Source organism: Eleutherodactylus coqui, chromosome 4 (genome assembly GCF_035609145.1).
Source record: "Eleutherodactylus coqui strain aEleCoq1 chromosome 4, aEleCoq1.hap1, whole genome shotgun sequence".
NCBI classification, from domain to species: domain Eukaryota; kingdom Metazoa; phylum Chordata; class Amphibia; order Anura; family Eleutherodactylidae; genus Eleutherodactylus; species Eleutherodactylus coqui.
This window is the reverse complement of record NC_089840.1, coordinates 135773639-135792681: the sequence shown is the minus strand read 5'-3', so window position 1 is coordinate 135792681 and position 19043 is coordinate 135773639. Positions and strand designations below refer to the sequence as shown.

Here is a 19043-nt window from a genome sequence, read left to right as displayed (position 1 = left end):
CTCTACCTATATTTTGGTATCTGTTGCCTGCAGCAATGAGAGGACGAAGTTTGCGAGACAGGCCTTATAGTAAAGTGAGAAGTCCAGGAGCCCCAGCCCCCCCCCCCCCCTCTTCTTTGGCCCTCTTGAGCAGTCCGTAGCTTAGTCGTGATTTACGATTCATCCACACAAATTTAATTATCAAGGAACGGATACTTAATAGGTATTGCCGATCCAGGGTCACCGGTAGAGTTTTACATAGGTATAAGAACTTAGGAAGGGAGTCCATCTTTACTGCATTTATCCGCCCTGTCCAGGACACGTAAAGTGGGCTCCATTTACCCAGCTCCGCCCTCAGGCCCTCCAGGTACGGCACAAAATTTAGATCAAATATCTGTGAGGGGTCTTCCGGGATCCAAACCCCCAAATACTTTATGGAAGATGGCCTCCACCTGAAGGGGAAGGATTCTGATAGGGCCTCAACCTCAGTCTGGGCCAGGGTTATGTTTAGGATTTCCAATTTTTGTAGATTAACTTTAAAATTGCTCACTCGCCCATATCTCTCGAATTCCTTCATTACCACCGGCAGACCCACTCTAATCTTCGACAGGCACAGAAGGAGGTTGTCCGCAAATAACGCCATCTTATGTTCGGAGGGGCCCTCCGTCTGACCTCTAACTGATCCAATTTCCCTAATGGCGCTGGCCAAAGATTCCATAGACAGAACATATAACAAGGGTGATAGGGGGCACCCCTGGCGGGTCTCATTGTTGATCGATATGGGGTCCGAAAGGGCCCCGTTTACCCGGATTTTGGCTGTTGGTCCTTTGTACAGGGCCATGATCCATTCCCTCATCTTTTGGCCAAGGCCTATTCGACGTAGGGTCCCCTCCAGGAACCTCCACCTGACCCTGTCGAACGCCTTTTCCGCATCCACTGCCAACAAGCACAGTGGTTTGTTTCCTGACCTTGCCCGGGATATTAGAGAGATAGTTTTAATAGTATTATCTCTGGCTTCCCTACTGGGGATGAATCCCACCTGCTCTCTGTGAATCAGATCAGGAATGTGTTTGCTGAGTCTATTTGCTATAAGTTTTGCCAACATCTTGACATCTAGAGTTATTAGAGAGATGGGTCTGTAATTTGCGCAGGAGGTAGTGTCCTTCCCCGGTTTTGGGATTACTAATATGTGCGTCTGGAGGGCCTGGGGCGGAAGAGGGCTTCCCTGGGAAACCTCGTTAAACATCTGAGTTAGCAGGGGGGTAAGTTCCTCGCTGAAGAGCTTATAAAATTTGGCCGAGAACCCATCTGGGCCTGGTGCTTTACCTATCTTGAGGTTTTTTACTATCTCCCTAACTTCCTCACATGTGAAGTCTTCCTCCATGGCGTCAGCTTCGCCTGTCTCTAGTGGTCCCGGGCCGTATTTATTTAGGAATGTCTTTTCCTCTTCCCCCTCTCTGTCATCTAGCCGTGGAGGTTGCTCTATATTATAAAGCCTTTCGTAATAAAGGCGGAATTCCTCCAAAATGTCTCTGGTGGAAATCGCTGCCGTCCCCTCAGCTCTCTGAATTTTGGGTACAAATGTCACCGGGGTTCTGGGGTGAAGCACACGTGCCAATTTTCTTCCACACTTGTCTCCTATCTTGTAGGCTTCCCTCCGGAACTTATCCCTTAGGGCTATCGTCCTCTGATCTAAGATAGACAGGATCTTTTGGCGCAGTGTCGATATTTCAGCTCGGGTGACGTTGTTTGGGGTTCTTTTATTAGCTGTCTCTTTCTTCTGTAAGGTTGTCAGTAAGCCTCCTAATTCCCTAGAGTGCTCTTTTTTTAATCTTGCCCCTTGAGAGATCAGAGTGCCTCTCAAGACACATTTTAGTGCTTCCCATTTGATAGGGGCTCGCGTGGTGTCATTTTGGTGATCTTTTGCAAAATTGGCTATGGTTGTTTTGATCTCCTGGACAGTCTGGGGATCTCTTAGGATGTTGTCATTAAGTTTCCACGTTCTGAATCGGAGATCTTTTTGGAAGCCGTCGAATTCAGCGTATACCGGGGCATGGTCAGACCAGACGAATGGCCCGAATTCGCAGACCGACCTGTAGTCTAGGAGGGCGTGTGAGACCCATATGTAGTCTAACCTACCGTAGCTGTTATGGGCTGTTGAGTGGAATGTATAGTCCCTGACGCCCGGGTGCAGCAGCCGCTACAGGTCTACTAGTTGCATGTTCCCTAATTCTCTCAGCAAGGATCTAATTGCTGCCCGTGAGATGGAGGACTTACCCGATGATGTATCTTGCTCCGGATCTACAGCCAAGTTAAAGTCGCCCCCCAGGGTGATGACGGTGCCATCTGCAAACCTCGCCAGCTCCCTCAAAGCGGCAATACCGAAGGATATATGACCCTGGTTCGGGAAATAGAAATTTGCAAACGTAATCAGCCTTCCATATACTTCTGTCTTAACAAATATGTATCTGACCTCAGGGTCACGTAGAATGCCAAGGGGTTGCACCTATAATGAGTTATGAAATGCAATAGAAACCCCTCCTGCCTTACGGTTCGGATTCGGGGTATGGAACCAGGTAGGAAAAAGTTTCGCGGAGCAGCATGGGATCTCGCCTGACCTAAAGTGTGTCTCCTGGAGGAGAAGCACTTTCCTTCCTTTTTTTTGCATGTGGTATAGGATCTGTTCCCTCTTGGAGGGATTGTTCATCCCCTTGGCATTATATGAGCTAATCATTAAGTTAGCCATATTCAGTACTAGGCAGGACTCTTGTTGTTATCTACAGGTGAGGTTTGAATTGGAGGGGGTCAGGAAAGGTAGGGGGCGGGTAGGTCGTAGGGAAGCAGGAAGCGGGAACGGGGGGGGGGGGGGGGGGTAAGGAAAATAAAACATTTACAGACCTTCAATTAGGCCTCACCACTCTTGTAGCTATACTCTAGCGTCTAGTGCAGCTGAAAGCTGCCTAACCTAGGTGGGGGAGGGGAAACCGCCAACAGAGACCTGCTCCCACCTCCGCCGCCACTGAATGAATAGGAAGAGGATAGAGAGAGAAAAGAAAAAAAAGGAGAGAGGGAAAAAAAGGGGGGGGGATATAAAAATAAAAAGATAATAAAAAAATATTAATTTTTATAAAGGGGGAGGGGGAAAGCGCAACGTTAATCCCCCATGATACTCTGTTTTCTGTCTCCTCTTCTCTGCTAATTTTCTGCTCGCATAATAAGTCTCTGAAGCAGACACATCTATAATAGTTTACCAAGTTTATTTCACTGCTTGTCTTGATAAGGTTGAAGTGATATACAAATGTGACCAAGCTGTCGATGTGCAATAAAATTTGTTTGAATATAAAGGGGGAGGGGGAAAGGAGATAAAAGGAAATAGAAAGGAATATGTAGGGTTACTGACACCGAACACGCCCGCCGCCGGGCCCATCATCTTAGGATATATATAAGGGGGAGGGGAAGAAGGTAGTGAAAAGGCTAAGACTGGGGCCACCAGTCATAGAGAGAGAGTCTGGACACAAGGATAAACAGTCTTGCCAGGCCGGTTCAGCATAACAGTCCTCCCGTGGGCGAGTCGCTGGGACTTTGGATTCTCATCATTCAGCCGTTGTCTTGGGTCCTTGGGGGCTTGTTTCTTGGTCTCCTTCCCATGCCACCTGCTACTTGACACTCCATTCTAGGTGGGGGGACCGGCATCTCACCTATTTTGGGCCAGTCCGGTATCTCAATCTGTGGCAGTTCCAGAGTCCCCAGGAATTTGGGTAGGTCCCCCAGGTGTCTGAAGACCGCCGTTTTCGCTCCTTTTCTTGCATGTAGCTGCAAGGGAAAACCCCATCTGTATAGGATATCTCTTTCTCTTAAGGTGTTTAGGAGGGGCCTCAGTGCTCTGCGTAGCTATAGTGTGCGTTTAGATAGATCTGGGTAGAGACTGAGCGGCCTTTGAACTGCAGCGTGTCTAGCGTACGCGCCCGCTGTAGGATTTGCTCCTTCTCCCTATAAAAGTGGACTTGGCAGAGGACATCTCTGGGTTTGGCAGGGTCTGTTGGCTTTGGGCCCAGCGCGCGGTGTACTCTGTCCAGCTCCAGGGTGGAGTCCAGGGGTTTTTGTAGTAGATAGTTGAAGAACTCAGTAATCCATTTTCCTCAGACAAGCCCCTAACCCGAAGGTTGTTGCGTCTGTGGCGATTTTCTATGTCATCAATGTAGTTGGTTAATTCTGCTATCTGATGCACTTGTGCTTCCAAAATATGTGCATGTTCTACTATAGTAGCTTGGAACTCCTCCTGTACTTCTTCTACTTCTACTACTCTTTGTCCCACTTCTCTGATATCTTTCTGTAGGACCGCTATGTCCTGCTTATGTGCAGCGTCTAGCTTTTGTAGAAGTTCGTTCATCTCCCCTTTAGTGGGGATAGCTTTCAGGTGGACTCTCCAGTCCCATTCCTCTTCCTTTGTTTGTGAGTCTTGGGGTCCCTTATTTTTTACATGACGGGCTTCGGTGTTGCTTGGGGCGCTTAGATTTTCAGGCCTTATGTTGGGCTGTGAGGGGGGGGCAGCTCTCAGGGGTTCTGCCCTTGCCTGTCTTTTTTCCCTCCTCCTCCAGGGCTCTTTTCTGGAGCCTCATTCCGCTCCCTGTTAGAGGGGATTTTTGTAATTTTTTTTGGGGGGGTGGGGGGGTGGAAACAGGGCCAGGTTTCAGTGGACTCCTTGCCTCCTCTCTATACCTCCATCTCTTTCCCCCTCCCTCTGTTGGGAGCCCCTGTCTTCCTGGGCTTCCCATCTTTTTGTGGCTGAGAATCCTTTGTGGTTTTATAGGCTGCCCAGCAGGGCTCAGTCTCTGAGGGGAACAGGCATTATGGGGGTTTGCTGCCGGGGACTGTCTCCCCTCCGGCTCTGGTGAATTAGCTCCCCCTCCCCCCTCTGCTGCCCGGCTGTCTGCTCCATTCTCCTCCGCCAAGGACCATACCTCCTCTTCACAGGGGTCTCCCACTGTCTCCTCACGCTGGGCTTCCTCCTCTGGTAGCGGTGGTGTCTCGGTCCGCGGCTCCTCTTCAGCCTGGGGCTGCTGCTGCGCTTCCTCCTCACATGCGGCTTCCCGCGCCAGCCAGCGCGCCGCCATCTTGTTTTTGCCACTCGGCGTCGGGTCCCCTGGGGAGCAGAGATAGCACTCCAAACCCAGGGCTGAGGGTCTCGATTGCTGCCTGGGGACCTCTGGCATCATCTTCTTGCCCATGGAGGCTGCTTTCTTGGTTGTCGTCGGCGGGTCGGCTTCTTGAAGCGGCGGTTCGGGCAGGAGCTCCGGCACAGCACTCCTCACTCCATCGCGCGATAAGCCACGCCCCGAGTTCCCACATATAAAAATCCTTTTGAATGTCATCCAATGTGGTTTCTTTTCATTCGAGACATACAAACTAGCTGCTAAAATGTCATCCAAATTCTTTTTTACCACAAATTGTACACCCTCCTCAGTTATGTCATTTACAGTTACATCTTGTTTAAAAAAAAAAAAAATTTCCTTTTAATTCTCCAATAAGGCCTCCCTTTTCAAAATGTCTACTTTCCTACATGTTTTATTCAAGATGGATTTCTCATACTCTAGTTCCTGTAATCTATGGTATATCTATTTTCTCTCTGTTTCATATGTTGTTAAATCACTACAGGCTCTTTTTACCCTTATGAGTTCCCCGTCGGTAAGGCTTCGATTGTGTGATTAGGATGCCCACTAGTGGCATGCAGAATAGTATTCCCAGACATTGGCTTCCTATATAAGCTGGTTTCAATTTTTCCATGGGAGCTCCAGAAATCTGTAAATAATAATTGTTGCCAAAGGAGAAAAAATTATGTTTTAACAAAAAATCCACAGATAAAATAATTCCTTTAATTCTGCTGTGCAATGACTAAATTCCTTTAAATGGTATTTAACTGCTTCTATTGCCGCATGGTGTGGTATGCTCGAATACAGATCTTTAACATCACATAGCACCCACCGATAATTTGACCTCCATTCTAAATATTGTATTTGTTGGATTACACTCTTGCTGTCCCGTAAGAAACCCGGGACTCTACAGATTAGGGGTTGCAGGGATAGATCCACCCATGAGCTTAAAGGGGTTGTCCCGCGCAAGCAAGCGGTGTTAAGCACTTCTGTATGGCCATATTAATGCACTTTGTAATATACATCGTGCATTAAATATTGGCCATACAGAAGTTATACACTTACCCCTCCGGTGCTGGCGTCCCCGTCTCCATGGCGCCGACCGAAGCCGCCTTCTCCCTCGATTAGACGCGCTTGCGCAGTCTCCTCTTCTGTTCTGTTGAATGGGCCCGCTCCGGCTGGCTTGCGCCGCACAGGTCTTCTGCGCATGCTCGCAGAAAGGATACCACATTTCTAATGTGGATAGATGTTTGTGGAATATTCTGACCTGTTGTAAGGCCTCATGTCCACTTACAAATTGGGACTTAAAATCCGCAGCGTTTTTCCTGCACGCGGATCCGCGCCCCATAGGGATGCATTAGACACCCACAGGTAGTTAAATACCTGCGGATGTCATTTTTTCCTGCAGACGCGGATCCGCGTGCAGGAAAAAATCCGGACCATGCTCCATTTGGTGCGGGTCTCCCGCAGCCGGCGTGCCCAGCACATCCGCTGGGCCAAAGAAAGAAGATCCGGCCGGGAAGAAGGGAAGACTCGCACGGACCGCTGCAGGTGAGTATATTCTATTTCCAGCGCTCATGTCAGCGGGGCAGGAGGGACCCGCTGCGGATTCTCCATGGAGAATCCGTAGTGGGCCTGATTTTCCCCGTGGACATGAGGCCTAACTCATGTTTTTGTTATTGGCTCTGACATCTTACAAGCCCTATCTGCATCTATCAAATTTGCACTGGATGGATCGGTACAGGTTGAGACCTCAGGTGCCAGTTCTGAAGAATTGTACAAATTAACTGCTCTCTTAGTGGAGCTGGCTCATGTGTTTGTCCTGACAGCCGCTGAAGAAACTCAGTTTTCTGCAGTTCCTGACCAATTGTGGGCCACCTCCAAGACCGACATAGGGAAATTGAATGTACCCTCATGATGGTACATCTGAAACCAGGATACACACCCCTGGGTCAAACAGTATCCCCTTAGTTTCCCACAAGAAAAATGCTGTTAGGGAACAAGTGGGAGAATTGGTTCAAATGGGGGCTTTGCGTGAGATACGTTCTCCATCAAACACCCCTCTTTTTCCAATCAAGAAAAAGACACAGAAAGGTCAGCCAGACACCTACCGGATGGTCCATGACCTTCGTGAGGGGAACAAGTTTACGGTTCTGGACTACTCCCTAGTGGTCCTCACCCCTCATGACATCCAGAGCATACTCACGCAGGTGCAACCCAAGCTCTTATCTGTGACCTGTCAGATCTGGCTACAATGCTCTTCTCATGCCTCCTAGCATCTGTTTTCAACGTTGTACTACTTGAACCCGGGTACTCTTCTTCCAATTGAGTATCCCAGTTCAAATGGGGGAGGGGGAGGCATAGATGATCTAGGTATTGCAGATCAGCTATGTTTTAATTTTTTGCAACAAGATTCTGAATTATTTGAAGCATGATTGTCTAGCATTGATGCAACAAGAAACTGCAGGTTTTGAAACAGTTACTGGAACAACTGTTGACAATGCATATTTTGAGCTTTTTGTAGATGGCTCCAGGTACCAGGGTGAGGATTGACGACTCCACACCGGATATGCAGTGGTCAGACATGACATTCTAAAAGCAGACGCTCTGCCTCCACATGTCTCAACACAAGAAGCAGAACTGAAAGCCCTCACTGAGGCATGTAGAGTGGCAGAAGGTAAGACGGCAAACATTTACACTGATTCCTGGTATGCATTTGGCATAGCTCATGATTACGGCCCAATATGGAAGGCCAGACAGTTTCTTACCTCAGCAGGACAGCCAATTAAGAATAGTGCCGCAGTGCAGAGTCTCATGGAGGCCCTACTTCTACCTGACAAAGTAGCAGTGCTCAAGGTTAAAGCTCACACCAAAGCAGACACTGGAGGAGTAAGAGGAAATGCCCTTGCGGACCAACCATGGAATTAAAATCCCTGCCTGCTGAAAAAGCTGCTTCTGATTGGCTGAGGTGCTCAGCCAATCACAGGACGCTCTCGCTGAATGAATGACAGACGAGAGCTGCCTGTGATTGGCTGAGCGCCAATCAGAAGCAGCTCTTTCAGCAGCCGGGGATTTTAATTCCCCAGCTGCTGATAGAATTCAAGTGCAGAGTCGGGGACAGCACAGACAGGATGCAGCTGAGCCCCGGCAGCTATAGAAAGGGGAGTATGTTTTTTTTTTTTTTGTTTGTTTGTTTTTAACACTAGTTTGGCTTGTTTTTTAGGGAAGGGCTTATATTTAAAGCCCTTCCCTGAAAAACAATTAGGGGGTGCCAGCAGCTGGATCCTTTAGTGCAGCTGTCATCGGTGACAGCTGCACTAGGGAGTTCTTTATTCCCCGGGGGATGAAGAAAACATCTGCTTCATACGACACGGCATCGGCGGACAGGCAAGTGTGTGTGTGTGTGTGTGTGTGTGTGTGTGTATATATATATATATATATATATATATATATTTTTTTTTTTTACACTAAGGCCTCATGTCCACTGCTAAAATAAAATTAAGAATTTGCAGCGTTTTTCTCGCAGCGTGATCCGCGCTCCATAGGGATGCATTGGACACCCGCAGGTAGTTAAATACCTGCGGATGTCATTTTCCCCTAAGGCGCGGATTACATGTGCGGGAAAACGCCCGCGGCATGCTCCAGTTTTAGTGCGGGTCTCCCGCGGGGATGGCTCCCGCAGGCTTCTATAACAGCCGTCCGGATCCATGGAGGAGGCGTTAAAAGAAAAAAATGACGCCGGGCCGAAGAAAGAAGTTCCGGCCGCGACGGAGGGAAGATCCGCTGTGTCCGGACAGGTAAGCTTAATCTTTTTAGCCTCATGTCCACGGGAAAGGAGGGACCCGCTGCGGGATTCTGCATGAAGACTCCGCGGCGGGCCTGATTGTCCCTATGGATGTAAGGCCTAAAAGGGAAGATTTTTCAGGGAAGAGCTTATCCTTAAAGCTTTTCCCTGAAAAATCACTTCCAGGGTGCCGGCAGACCATTGCCTTCAATGGAGCCGCGGCTCCATTGAAGGCAATGCACGGACCTTTACACACCTGTGTTTTTCCTCGTACAGGAGTGCGCACCTATGTACGCACACGCTCATGTGAAGCCACCCTTAGACGTTCTCCTGTGTATCATGTGTGCAGCCTCCAGGATGCAGAGGAGTCCCTTCAGTGAGAAGCTGCTGCAGGACAGCTCGCTTGCAAGTTGCCGTCTTAGCACACGATCAGACCACACACAAACTTTTCATGAATTTTTGAGGGACGTCAAAATCTCTCTCTCTTTCCTGTGCATAGCTGGCTTGGGATTAAAAAGCAGCCCTGGCACATAAACCTCATGAGCCCATATACAATATTGTTTCCTCCCCAAAATTGCAGAAAAAGTGATGCTCAATACATGCTGCGATTAATTTTGCCTTAGAGAACTGAGCTTGGTACATAAATACAGCATGGAAAACAAGCTCAGAACATAAATGCAACACCAGAACCCAGCTTAGTACATAAATAAAGCACTAGAAGCAAGCTTGTGTGAATATATCATTAAGATACATTACCCCAAAAATGTCAGTTTTGTGATAAGGTTTTCAGCTGATTAACCTCTACAAGTGAAGCGCATGCTTTCATGTGCTTCACGTGCAGAAGCAGATTGGCTAAAAACTGCATCGCAAAAATGTGGCATTTTGCCATAGAAATGCATTGTGGTTATTAGCAGCATTTTTGATGTGCAATTAATATGTACATAAAAAATGCCATACAAATGTTATGTGGAAATAATATCACTGGTCACTAATCAGCCCTAGACTCTGATCACCACTGGCACTGACTCACCCATAAGTGGTCAGTGCAGGAAATTGTTTCTGTGCCATGCTGGCCACCGATGCAGTGATTCCTCCAGGCTCTTATATTGCCTGTATAGTCCTACAGGCCAACCATATCCCTCCCAAAAGTCCAACACAAACAGCAGTGGGTGCTGACAGCGCAGGCAATGTGGACGCGGGGGTCAGAGCTTATGCTGCATGTTACTTCGTAAGCTCTGCCTGTACCAAGCATCCTTATGCCCTCCAGGGAGGAAAGTATTTACCTGAAATTGTTGTGGCTGGCCCCTGAGAGTTTAGCAGCTGCACTATGTAGCGGTGGGGATCGGTGATCAGGCGACCAGACGGGAATTTCGCATTACCCCTAGGAGCTTCTCATGACACACTAGCGTGCTACGGCACCCTGGTTGGGAATGACTACCCCAAACATATGTACCCCAGATCACACCCTCTAAACAAATAGAGACGTATAAATAAATGCAGATTTTACCAGTCCCCCTTAACTAACAGAGCCCCCAAAACATTCCCATAAATACGACTTCATAAATAAGTACAGACCACATATTATACATCTAAGATAGACTCCAAAGAGTTTCTTCTGGGGTCTGCATACAGGAGGTCAAACTGCCCCTATACAGACTTCAGACAAGGCGGAGGAAACACAGGAAGTGGTGAGAATGTGTGGCACCCTGTAGATATTCTGGCATTTCTCCTTTTTCTGGGACATTTTGGCAAGTATGATTCACCACACACAGGAGGAGCTTTTTGGTTGATCAAACATTCATATGCCCCTAGGAGTCCAAAGGATTAGTCTAGATAGGTTGTGGGAATTACTCTTTTTCTGTAATATTAGCATGATAGGAAACCCAATTTGTATGTGAATTTAGCTCAACGTAAATGGGAGGAGACAACAGAGAAAGCCCTTCTTGCTTGAATTGTTTCTTGAGACAAATTCATAAAAAGCTGAATATCTGCATGAGGACTTTGAAAAGTGTTAGCTTTGTGAGCTGCAAACATCAAAGTTTCCTTGACATGAAAGAAATGTATTCTGGCAGTGACGAGGCGGGGAGTATTTTCAGATAGGAACTTCGGTCTAGGGAGCCTATGAGCTCTATCAATACCGAGTTTATGGTGAGAGTTAGAAGAAGAGTTTTCTTCAGTAGGAGGAAAAAATTCTTTAGCTCTGATGTGGTATACTGCCTCGTGGTATAATTGCACTGGGAGGCAGTTTAATATTTTCTGACTTAATTTTAATAGCTTCTTCTCCTTCCCTTTGATTTCTATATGACGTACCTACCTGAGTTAACCTGTTGGTCAGCAATCCGCCATCACATTGGTTCTAAAATACTGAGGTGCCTTGAGTTGGGTCATCTCTTCTAATCGGTTCATCCTAGCTGTGTGGGAAGAAGCCAAAGAATACATAGGAGCAAAACAAGAAGACTTTGTTCGCTTGAAGAAAGGAGACATAGAAACGGCAAACCCCGAGTTCTGTTGTAGAACTAGAACTTTATTAGAGGGTAGTTGTCCAGCTTGACAAGATTAAATTTATGAGCTGATCATTGTAGTACTATATTAAATGGCTTTATGATTTATCATGTATTGTTGTATGGTTAAACAGTTGTTTATGTAATCCTCAGTAAAACACTGAATAAAATTAGAAAACCGTATCATAAGAAGCTACATGTAAACCTGAGGTAATCCCATAGAACTGCTTTTGTGAAATGTTCAACATAAGTGTTTGTTGCAATTTTTGTTTTCTCTCCACTCGGTGCAGATACCGCATCCGGATGTTAGCTGTTAGTATGGGCATGGTGTACCTGGCAGAGAGGCACCATGCACTAACCAACAGCTAACACAAGGTGTATCCCCAGCTATAACTGAGGAAGGGGTGTTGCCCCGAAACACATCTTTTTATGCTGGTATAAAATAAATTGGAGAAGCTGAGCTTACTTCTTGTATTGAACTTTATATTTGGGTCAGCTGTGCCTATACCCATTACATTTTTCTCTTCACAAATCCTGTTTTAAGTGCATTTAGATGAAGCTGCTGAAGGACCTGGGACATGTCTTCTTGTCCATTTTGCCAAACACTTTAATAGAAGAAGCTTCCCTACAGACCTTTAAGGACCTTTCACACAATGATGTCACAGTTTAGCATTTCATTAGCTTCAGGTCTCCTTCACACTGATGAGGGAGATATGGGGATGTGATTCACGGTCTGATATTGCACTTGCCAACATGTGAAATCCCCCTGTATACGAGGCGTTTTCATGTATATCTTGTCTGCGCCACAAGTATGGGTGGAGACCTAGCAATGGGCTGTATACGCCTAGTGTACGCCCACAAGCTGCTGATTCGCTGCCTGGAGCAGGGTCCTACTAGCAGGTGAACTGAGTTGTGCCTTGGATGGAGGGTTAAGGTTAGAGTTAGTTTCACTGTTAGGCTTACATTATTAGATGTAAATGCTTCCATGTGAGAGCGGCGGGGCTGCATTAACATGGAAGCATTGACAACTAATAATCTAAGCCTTACACAGAAACTAACCCTAACCCTCCATCCCAGCCAATACTCATTCCACGCCGCTAGGAGCTTGCTGCCCGTGTCACCTCATCTCCCCTCCAGCCTCTAACCCCCCGCTGCTAAGCTGTTAACAGGCCCTCCATCCAGCCATGCAGAGAGTGGCCCCCGCTTCAGCCGCACATACCCCCAGCTTGAAGCTGCTTCCCCGCCGGCGCCCCAGAAGCATACATATACAAATCAAGCAACTAGGAATTTGCTGTAAAACTCGGCATGCATTTACATCTCAGGCAGATATGATAATAACAGTTGTGATGATTAGATGAACGATCTGGTCACCCGAGGCCCTAAAAGTGGTTCCCCCTTGGCCTATAAAAGGTTCTCGGAAGCTCCGTGTGTATAGTGACCTCTTCTTCCGCTTGTGTAGAGCTTATTGACCCCTAGACGCCTCTACAACACAGAGAAGAGATTTCACCCCGTTACCAGAGTCTGAGGGGCTAATTATTGAGATGTGAGAAGCTGGATGGTATCGACGATTTGCCGCCACTTGAGCCTTTCTGACCAGACCGCTACAAGATGTTGGGACCAATTGATCTCTGAGGGCACACACAGGGGGATCAGGCTCAGGATGCCCTTGAAAGACCACCAACACGGAGCTGCTCATGCTTGTCAGACAATCCTCTAACTGTTTCATTGTTTGCCATCCAGACACTGCTGACACCATCATTACAGACCCCTGTATCTCTTCCAGGAGTTTGGCTGAAGGAAATTTGGTCTCATGGCACCCATTATGTGCACTGCCTCTGACACCCATCCAGCATCGCTTCCGTTTGCAGTGGTGTCATGAAAGACAATATTGAACTGCTATGGAGTGAAACCAGGTTTAGTTTAGCCGCTGACGTTCGTGTCTGGAGACCTCGGGTTGACTGATTCAATCTTGCCTTTGCTGTGGAACAGCACACTGACCCCTGCTGGTGTGATGGTCTGGATGGCCATCGCATAAGACAGTCGGTCACGCCTAGTACTGGTATGAGGGACAAGGACATCTTGCAGCCACATGTGTTCCTCTCATGGCGGCTTCCAAGAGGCATTTCCCAGCAGGAAATGTTCAGCCGCACACACAAGGGGGTCATAGGAATGTCTCTACAATATTGTCACATTTCTGTGACTACCCAGTCACCAGATTTATCACCAGTAAAACATGTATGGGATCATCTGGGATGCCAACATTGACAGCCTATTAGTTTGCATGATCTAGAGTCTCAGTTACCAGAAATGTGGAGCGGTATGCTGCAGGAACCTGTATCGCTCCATGCCCGCCTATATCACATCTTGTATCCAAGCTAGAGGTTATACAACATGGTACTAGAGCCTCCATGCCCGCCCGTATCACATCTTGTATACAAGTTAGAGGAGACCCGACAGGGTACTAGAGCCTCCATGCCCGCCTGTATCACATCAGGTGGGCATGGTAGGGGTTCAGCAGAGTTATCCTCCATATTTTTACAAGGAAATGGGCTCACTAATAGGGGAGTATTGTCACTAGAGATGAGCGAGCGTACTCGGAAAAGCACTACTCGCTCGAGTAATTTACTTTATCCGAGTATCGCTGTGCTCGGGTCTGAAGATTCGGGTGCCGCTGCGGCTGACAGGTGAGTCGCAGGGGAGAGCGGGCGGGAGAGAGGGAGAGAAAGATCTCCCCTCCGTTCCTCCCCGCTCCTCCCCTGCAGCTCCCCGCTCCGTGCCGGCACCCGAATCTTCAGGGACGAGCACAGCGATACTCGGATAAATCAAATTACTCGAGCGAGTAGTGCTTTTCCGAGTACGCTCGCTCATCTCTAATTGTCACTGCATATTACGTGCGTATTTTTCCCTATGCGTAATACATAGCACACACAGCAAAAACGCATGAATATTTTCTGCGTATGTTAAATCACCATAGCTTTTATGCACCAAAATAGAACATTCTGCATTTTTTTTTTATAATGAATGTAAAACAAATGTAAAAAAAAAATACAGGTGAGAGTGGCCCAATAGAAATCAATGGGCTTTTAGCACCGCATATTACGCATGGAATGCACGGCTCCCTTATCCCGTGTGAGTGAGCTTTTGGAAACCAGTCTTATTGAAGTGAAAGTTATCTGCGTCCTGCAATACCACACCGAATTGACAGATGCCCTGCAAACAGCTGATTGGTCATGTTCCTGGAGAGCAAACCTGCACCAATCAGCAACTGATGACCTATTCTTTACAGAAGTCATCAATTGTGAAGAGCTGAAACCTCCTTTAAAGGAGATGTCCCGAGGCAGCAAGTGGGTCTATACACTTCTGTATGGCCATAATAATGCACTTTGTAATGTACATTGTGCATTAATTATGAGCCATACAGAAGTTATAAAAAGTTTTATACTTACCTGCTCCGTTGCTGGCGTCCTCGTCTCCGTGGTGCCGACTAATTTTCGCCCTCCGATGGCCAAATTAGCCGCGCTTGCGCAGTCCGGGTCTTCTCCTCTTCTCTATGGGGCTCCGTGTAGCTCCGTGTAGCTCCGCCCCGTCACGTGCCGATTCCAGCCAATCAGGAGGCTGGAATCGGCAATGGACCGCACAGAAGCCCTGCGGTCCATGAAGACAGAGGATCCCGGCGGCCATCTTCAGCAGGTGAGTATGAAGACGCCGGACCGCCGGGATTCAGGTAAGCGCTGTGCGGGTGGTTTTTTTAACCCCTGCATCGGGGTTGTCTCGCGCCGAACGGGGGGGGGGTTTAAAAAAAAAAAAATACCCGTTTCGGCGCGGGACATCTCCTTTAACCATGTAAATAATAATGTCAGTGATAGATATTGTATGTCACTATTTCACAATTCGGGACTGAAGTATAAATCACTAATTCTTAGTTTGCATTTCTAGAAACCTGCTATAAAGAAATTCATGAGCACATTTCATTAAGACAATTCAGACACCATTTTTAAATGTGTAAAGTTTATTTTCACGCATCGGCAAGAGAGTGTAACACACAAACCTTGCCTTGTGATAGCGCTCTTACATGAAACCATAGAGGGGACTAGGGAAAAATGAAAAGTTTTGTCCCAGATGTTACTAAAACGAACAAGTAAAATGTCTCCATCTTGCCAGAGACTGAGATTCATGATATGTACACATAACTCAAAAGGGAAGGATCTCTAAATATGTAATACTTCTGGTAAAAAATAGAATCTAAAACACATGAAATAAAACAATTTCATACCTATCACGTGGAGGGTCTATTTTGTTTTGCAATTATTTGGCTATCTCGAAGTTTTAAACTCTTTTCCACATGTGCATTGGTTAATGCAGTACAGCAAAACTAGAAAATAAAACAAGAAACAACAAAAACTCACAAATAAATCTCTACTATAGTTAAAAAAAGGCTGCTCAAAAATGACCAAGCATCTAGTCACAGTGTAAGCAGCGACTCTATGCTGAGCTGATATCCCCCCTATAGATTCACAGCAAACGTATAGGGATGGATACTGCTTAGCAGCTGCCTCACTCCACTGTGTATAGGCCGTAAGTACACTTTGACCTGCAATAAATAAATAAATACACAATAATCTTTAAGTCAGGGATAAATAAATACATGAAATGCAATTTAATCCACGGGCCTCCCCATAAATACTGTACTCTATAAATTATGGCTACGATGCTAAATCATTAAGAAGATATAACCGCCCATGTTAGCTGTTGTGTGTTTGATAAGAGACCAGTATAATTTACACTACCCAATGTGTGACCTGCCAGGCATGTCACGTTATTGCGTTACAATTAGAATACTTCTTGAAGTAAAATGCATCTCCTCCTTCCTTATGTAAACAGTTTACTGTAGATATTTGTACTGCTGGTCTTACAGCACCTACCCCCAATATGGCGGTTCCTTTAAAACAAGGGAACCGCAGGGGGTCAAAAAAAAAGAGAAGGGTAAACCATCACCACCATGCTCATCACACGCCCTACAAGTCTATATCCACCAGGTTTTGGTACAAAGGTATATAAATGAACCTATATAACCCTTTTGTATCAAAACTCAAAAAATACGCAGGAGTATCTGTCAAGCTCACACCGCATGGCTCTCCTACTAAGCATATCCTTTCCATATCACAAACGATGTGTCCTTTTTTTTGTATTGCCATCAATCGCTTTCCCTAAAACTCCGAAGCTTCCTAGGTAAACTAAAACAGAGCCTTGTACCGTATGTGCTCATTCATTTGCTATCACGTCCTCTATGTCGTAGCGATACAGCACATATTCTTCACATCTTGCATAGATGCATGTCCCATTGCATACATTCACCAATGGTACTCCATTTTCTGCATAGCTACAACCTATAAGTAAGTTGTCGCATATTTTCACCACTGGTATTCTTTGTTCTTCAAAGAAACAGCCTATACCTAAGCGCATTTTCCAGTGACCCTTCCATCCTCATGTGGGGGGGGTGTATAAGTGGCAAATATCTGCCCATTGTAAAAAGAAAAGCTCTATATAGGTATACCAATATATGCATAAACAGATCCATCCAGATAAATATGCGTATAGAAGGAACTGGGCATCATCTTTTGCCAAGGTCAGTCTTCCTCTCCGGTGAGTAGAGAGGGAACATCGATGCAAGTTACTTATATAAAGGGGCGAGGAATCAACTGGGTAGCAGAACATGTTCCAAACAATAAGTAACACAATCCCAGTGTCTCCACAATGTGAGCAGGGAGAGTAGAAAGAGTAGGGAGGACAAAAGGCGGAGACGGGTTTTAACCAGTGGAGTTATAAAACTGGCAGCTGTAGATACAAAGACTAGCAGAACAGCCATGAGGGCCAGTAGCACGTTGATGAACTTGCCTAGCAAAGCCCGAGCGTTAGCATTTTCCACACCTTCCAGCTGGACAACCTGTTGCTGCTGTTGCTGTAACTCCAGCTTAGTGATACGGGTGAGACAAGACTCCACGGCTTCCTGAGAATGCAAAAAGAGAAGATCATTTGAAAAGAGAAGACAGACATGGAGAAAATGGACAGTGAGCTTCATCATTAAGTAAACCACTGCTCTGTTTTAAAGTGGTCTCTTACAACTCACGTCATTCCCATATGGAAATATTAAAACTGTTAAACTGTCCATTTTAAGCATTTTAAATTGGTGTTTTCAGATGAAAATGCTTAAAGTAATGTTTCCCACGACCCGAATTGCACTATTTTTCTACTAAAAGAAACATTTATGAAAACGTAAATAAATGAAAGCGTAATTCCATCAAGATGGAAATGTTATCAAATTGTACTCCAAAACATGTAATTCCATATAGGCTGTGATACTTTTAAATATCATAAAAGGGTGTTCCCATCTCAGCAAGTTATCTCCTATTTAAAGGGGTTGTCCCGCGGCAGCAAGTGGGTCTATACACTTCTGTATGGCCATAATAATGCACTTTGTAATGTACATTGTGCATTAATTATGAGCCATACAGAAGTTATAAAAAGTTTTATACTTACCTGCTCCGTTGCTGGCGTCCTCGTTCCCATGGAGCCGACTAATTTTCGCCCTCCGATGGCCAAATTAGCCGCGCTTGCGCAGTCCGGGTCTTCTGCTCTCTTCAATGGAGCCGCTCGTGCAGAATGCCGGCTCCGTGTAGCTCCGCCCCGTCACGTGCCGATTCCAGCCAATCAGGAGGCTGGAATCGGCAATGGACCGCACAGAAGAGCTGCGGTCCACGGAGGAAGCAGACCCCGGCGGCCATCTTCAGCAGGTAAGTATGAAGACGCCGGACCGCCGGGATTCAGGTAAGCGCTGAGCGGTTTGTTTTTTTAACCCCTGCATCGGGGTTGTCTCGCGCCGAACGGGGGGGGGGGGTAAAAAAAAAAAAAAACCCCGTTTCGGCGCGGGACAACCCCTTTAACCACTGGGACCGTCACCGATCTTTAGATATAACCTCCAGCGCATCCTGAAGTTTTGAATACAATGGGAACTATGCTGCAGTACCAAGTCAGGCCGCTGCACTATGGTAAGCAGGTATTGCATCCTTTGCTGACCATTGTGACAGCTGCACCAAGAATCAGCTGATTGGTGGAGATCCGAGTGGCCGGTCCCACCTGATCATCTATTGATGACCTGTCAGTCATCAATAGAGAAATTTAGCATAATCCTGGAATACACCTTTACCCCCTTTTCGCTCCAGGACATAAATGTACACCTTGAATGGGAAACAATTTCAATGAATGTAAAAAAGATAAAACAAAATTTAAAAAAATAAATCAAGCAAAACCTTTCTTTGCACAATTTACCGTTTGTTTTACAAACGTTTTACGCTTCAATGGGAGTGGTGTCTGCAATTACAAGCGCCGGCCACTACACAGAGGTCGGCACGGAGGCTTCTGCTCCGACCTCTGTGTTATTGCAATGCTGACAGCATACACATGCTCAGCTGATTCATCGTGGTCCTGAAGGACGACCCCAGCTGATCAACTATTGATGACCTATCCTGATGGTAGGTCATAAATAGTATTTCACTGGAAAACCCCTTTAACTTTCAAAACAGCATCAATTTTTTTATGTACACTTGTACAAAGTCAGGGATTTTGGAGGAT

The 19043-nt window shown here is 46.4% G+C and overlaps 1 protein-coding gene across 5 annotated transcripts in view; it reads right to left on the bottom strand.

Annotated features, from left to right (window-relative positions):
• Positions 1-15405: 15405 nt before the first annotated feature.
• The window catches only part of TMCC2 (transmembrane and coiled-coil domain family 2), a 78063-nt gene continuing 74425 nt past the window's right edge, over positions 15406-19043 (bottom strand). For 4 of the 5 annotated variants that reach the window (XM_066600164.1, XM_066600168.1, XM_066600166.1 and 1 more), the window contains one exon: positions 15406-17421. In XM_066600164.1, coding sequence (XP_066456261.1) covers positions 17110-17421 — 312 coding nt within the window. In that variant the 3' untranslated portion in view covers positions 15406-17109. The remainder of the gene's footprint in view (positions 17422-19043) is intronic. The other variant, XM_066600165.1, reaches the window with a different exon arrangement.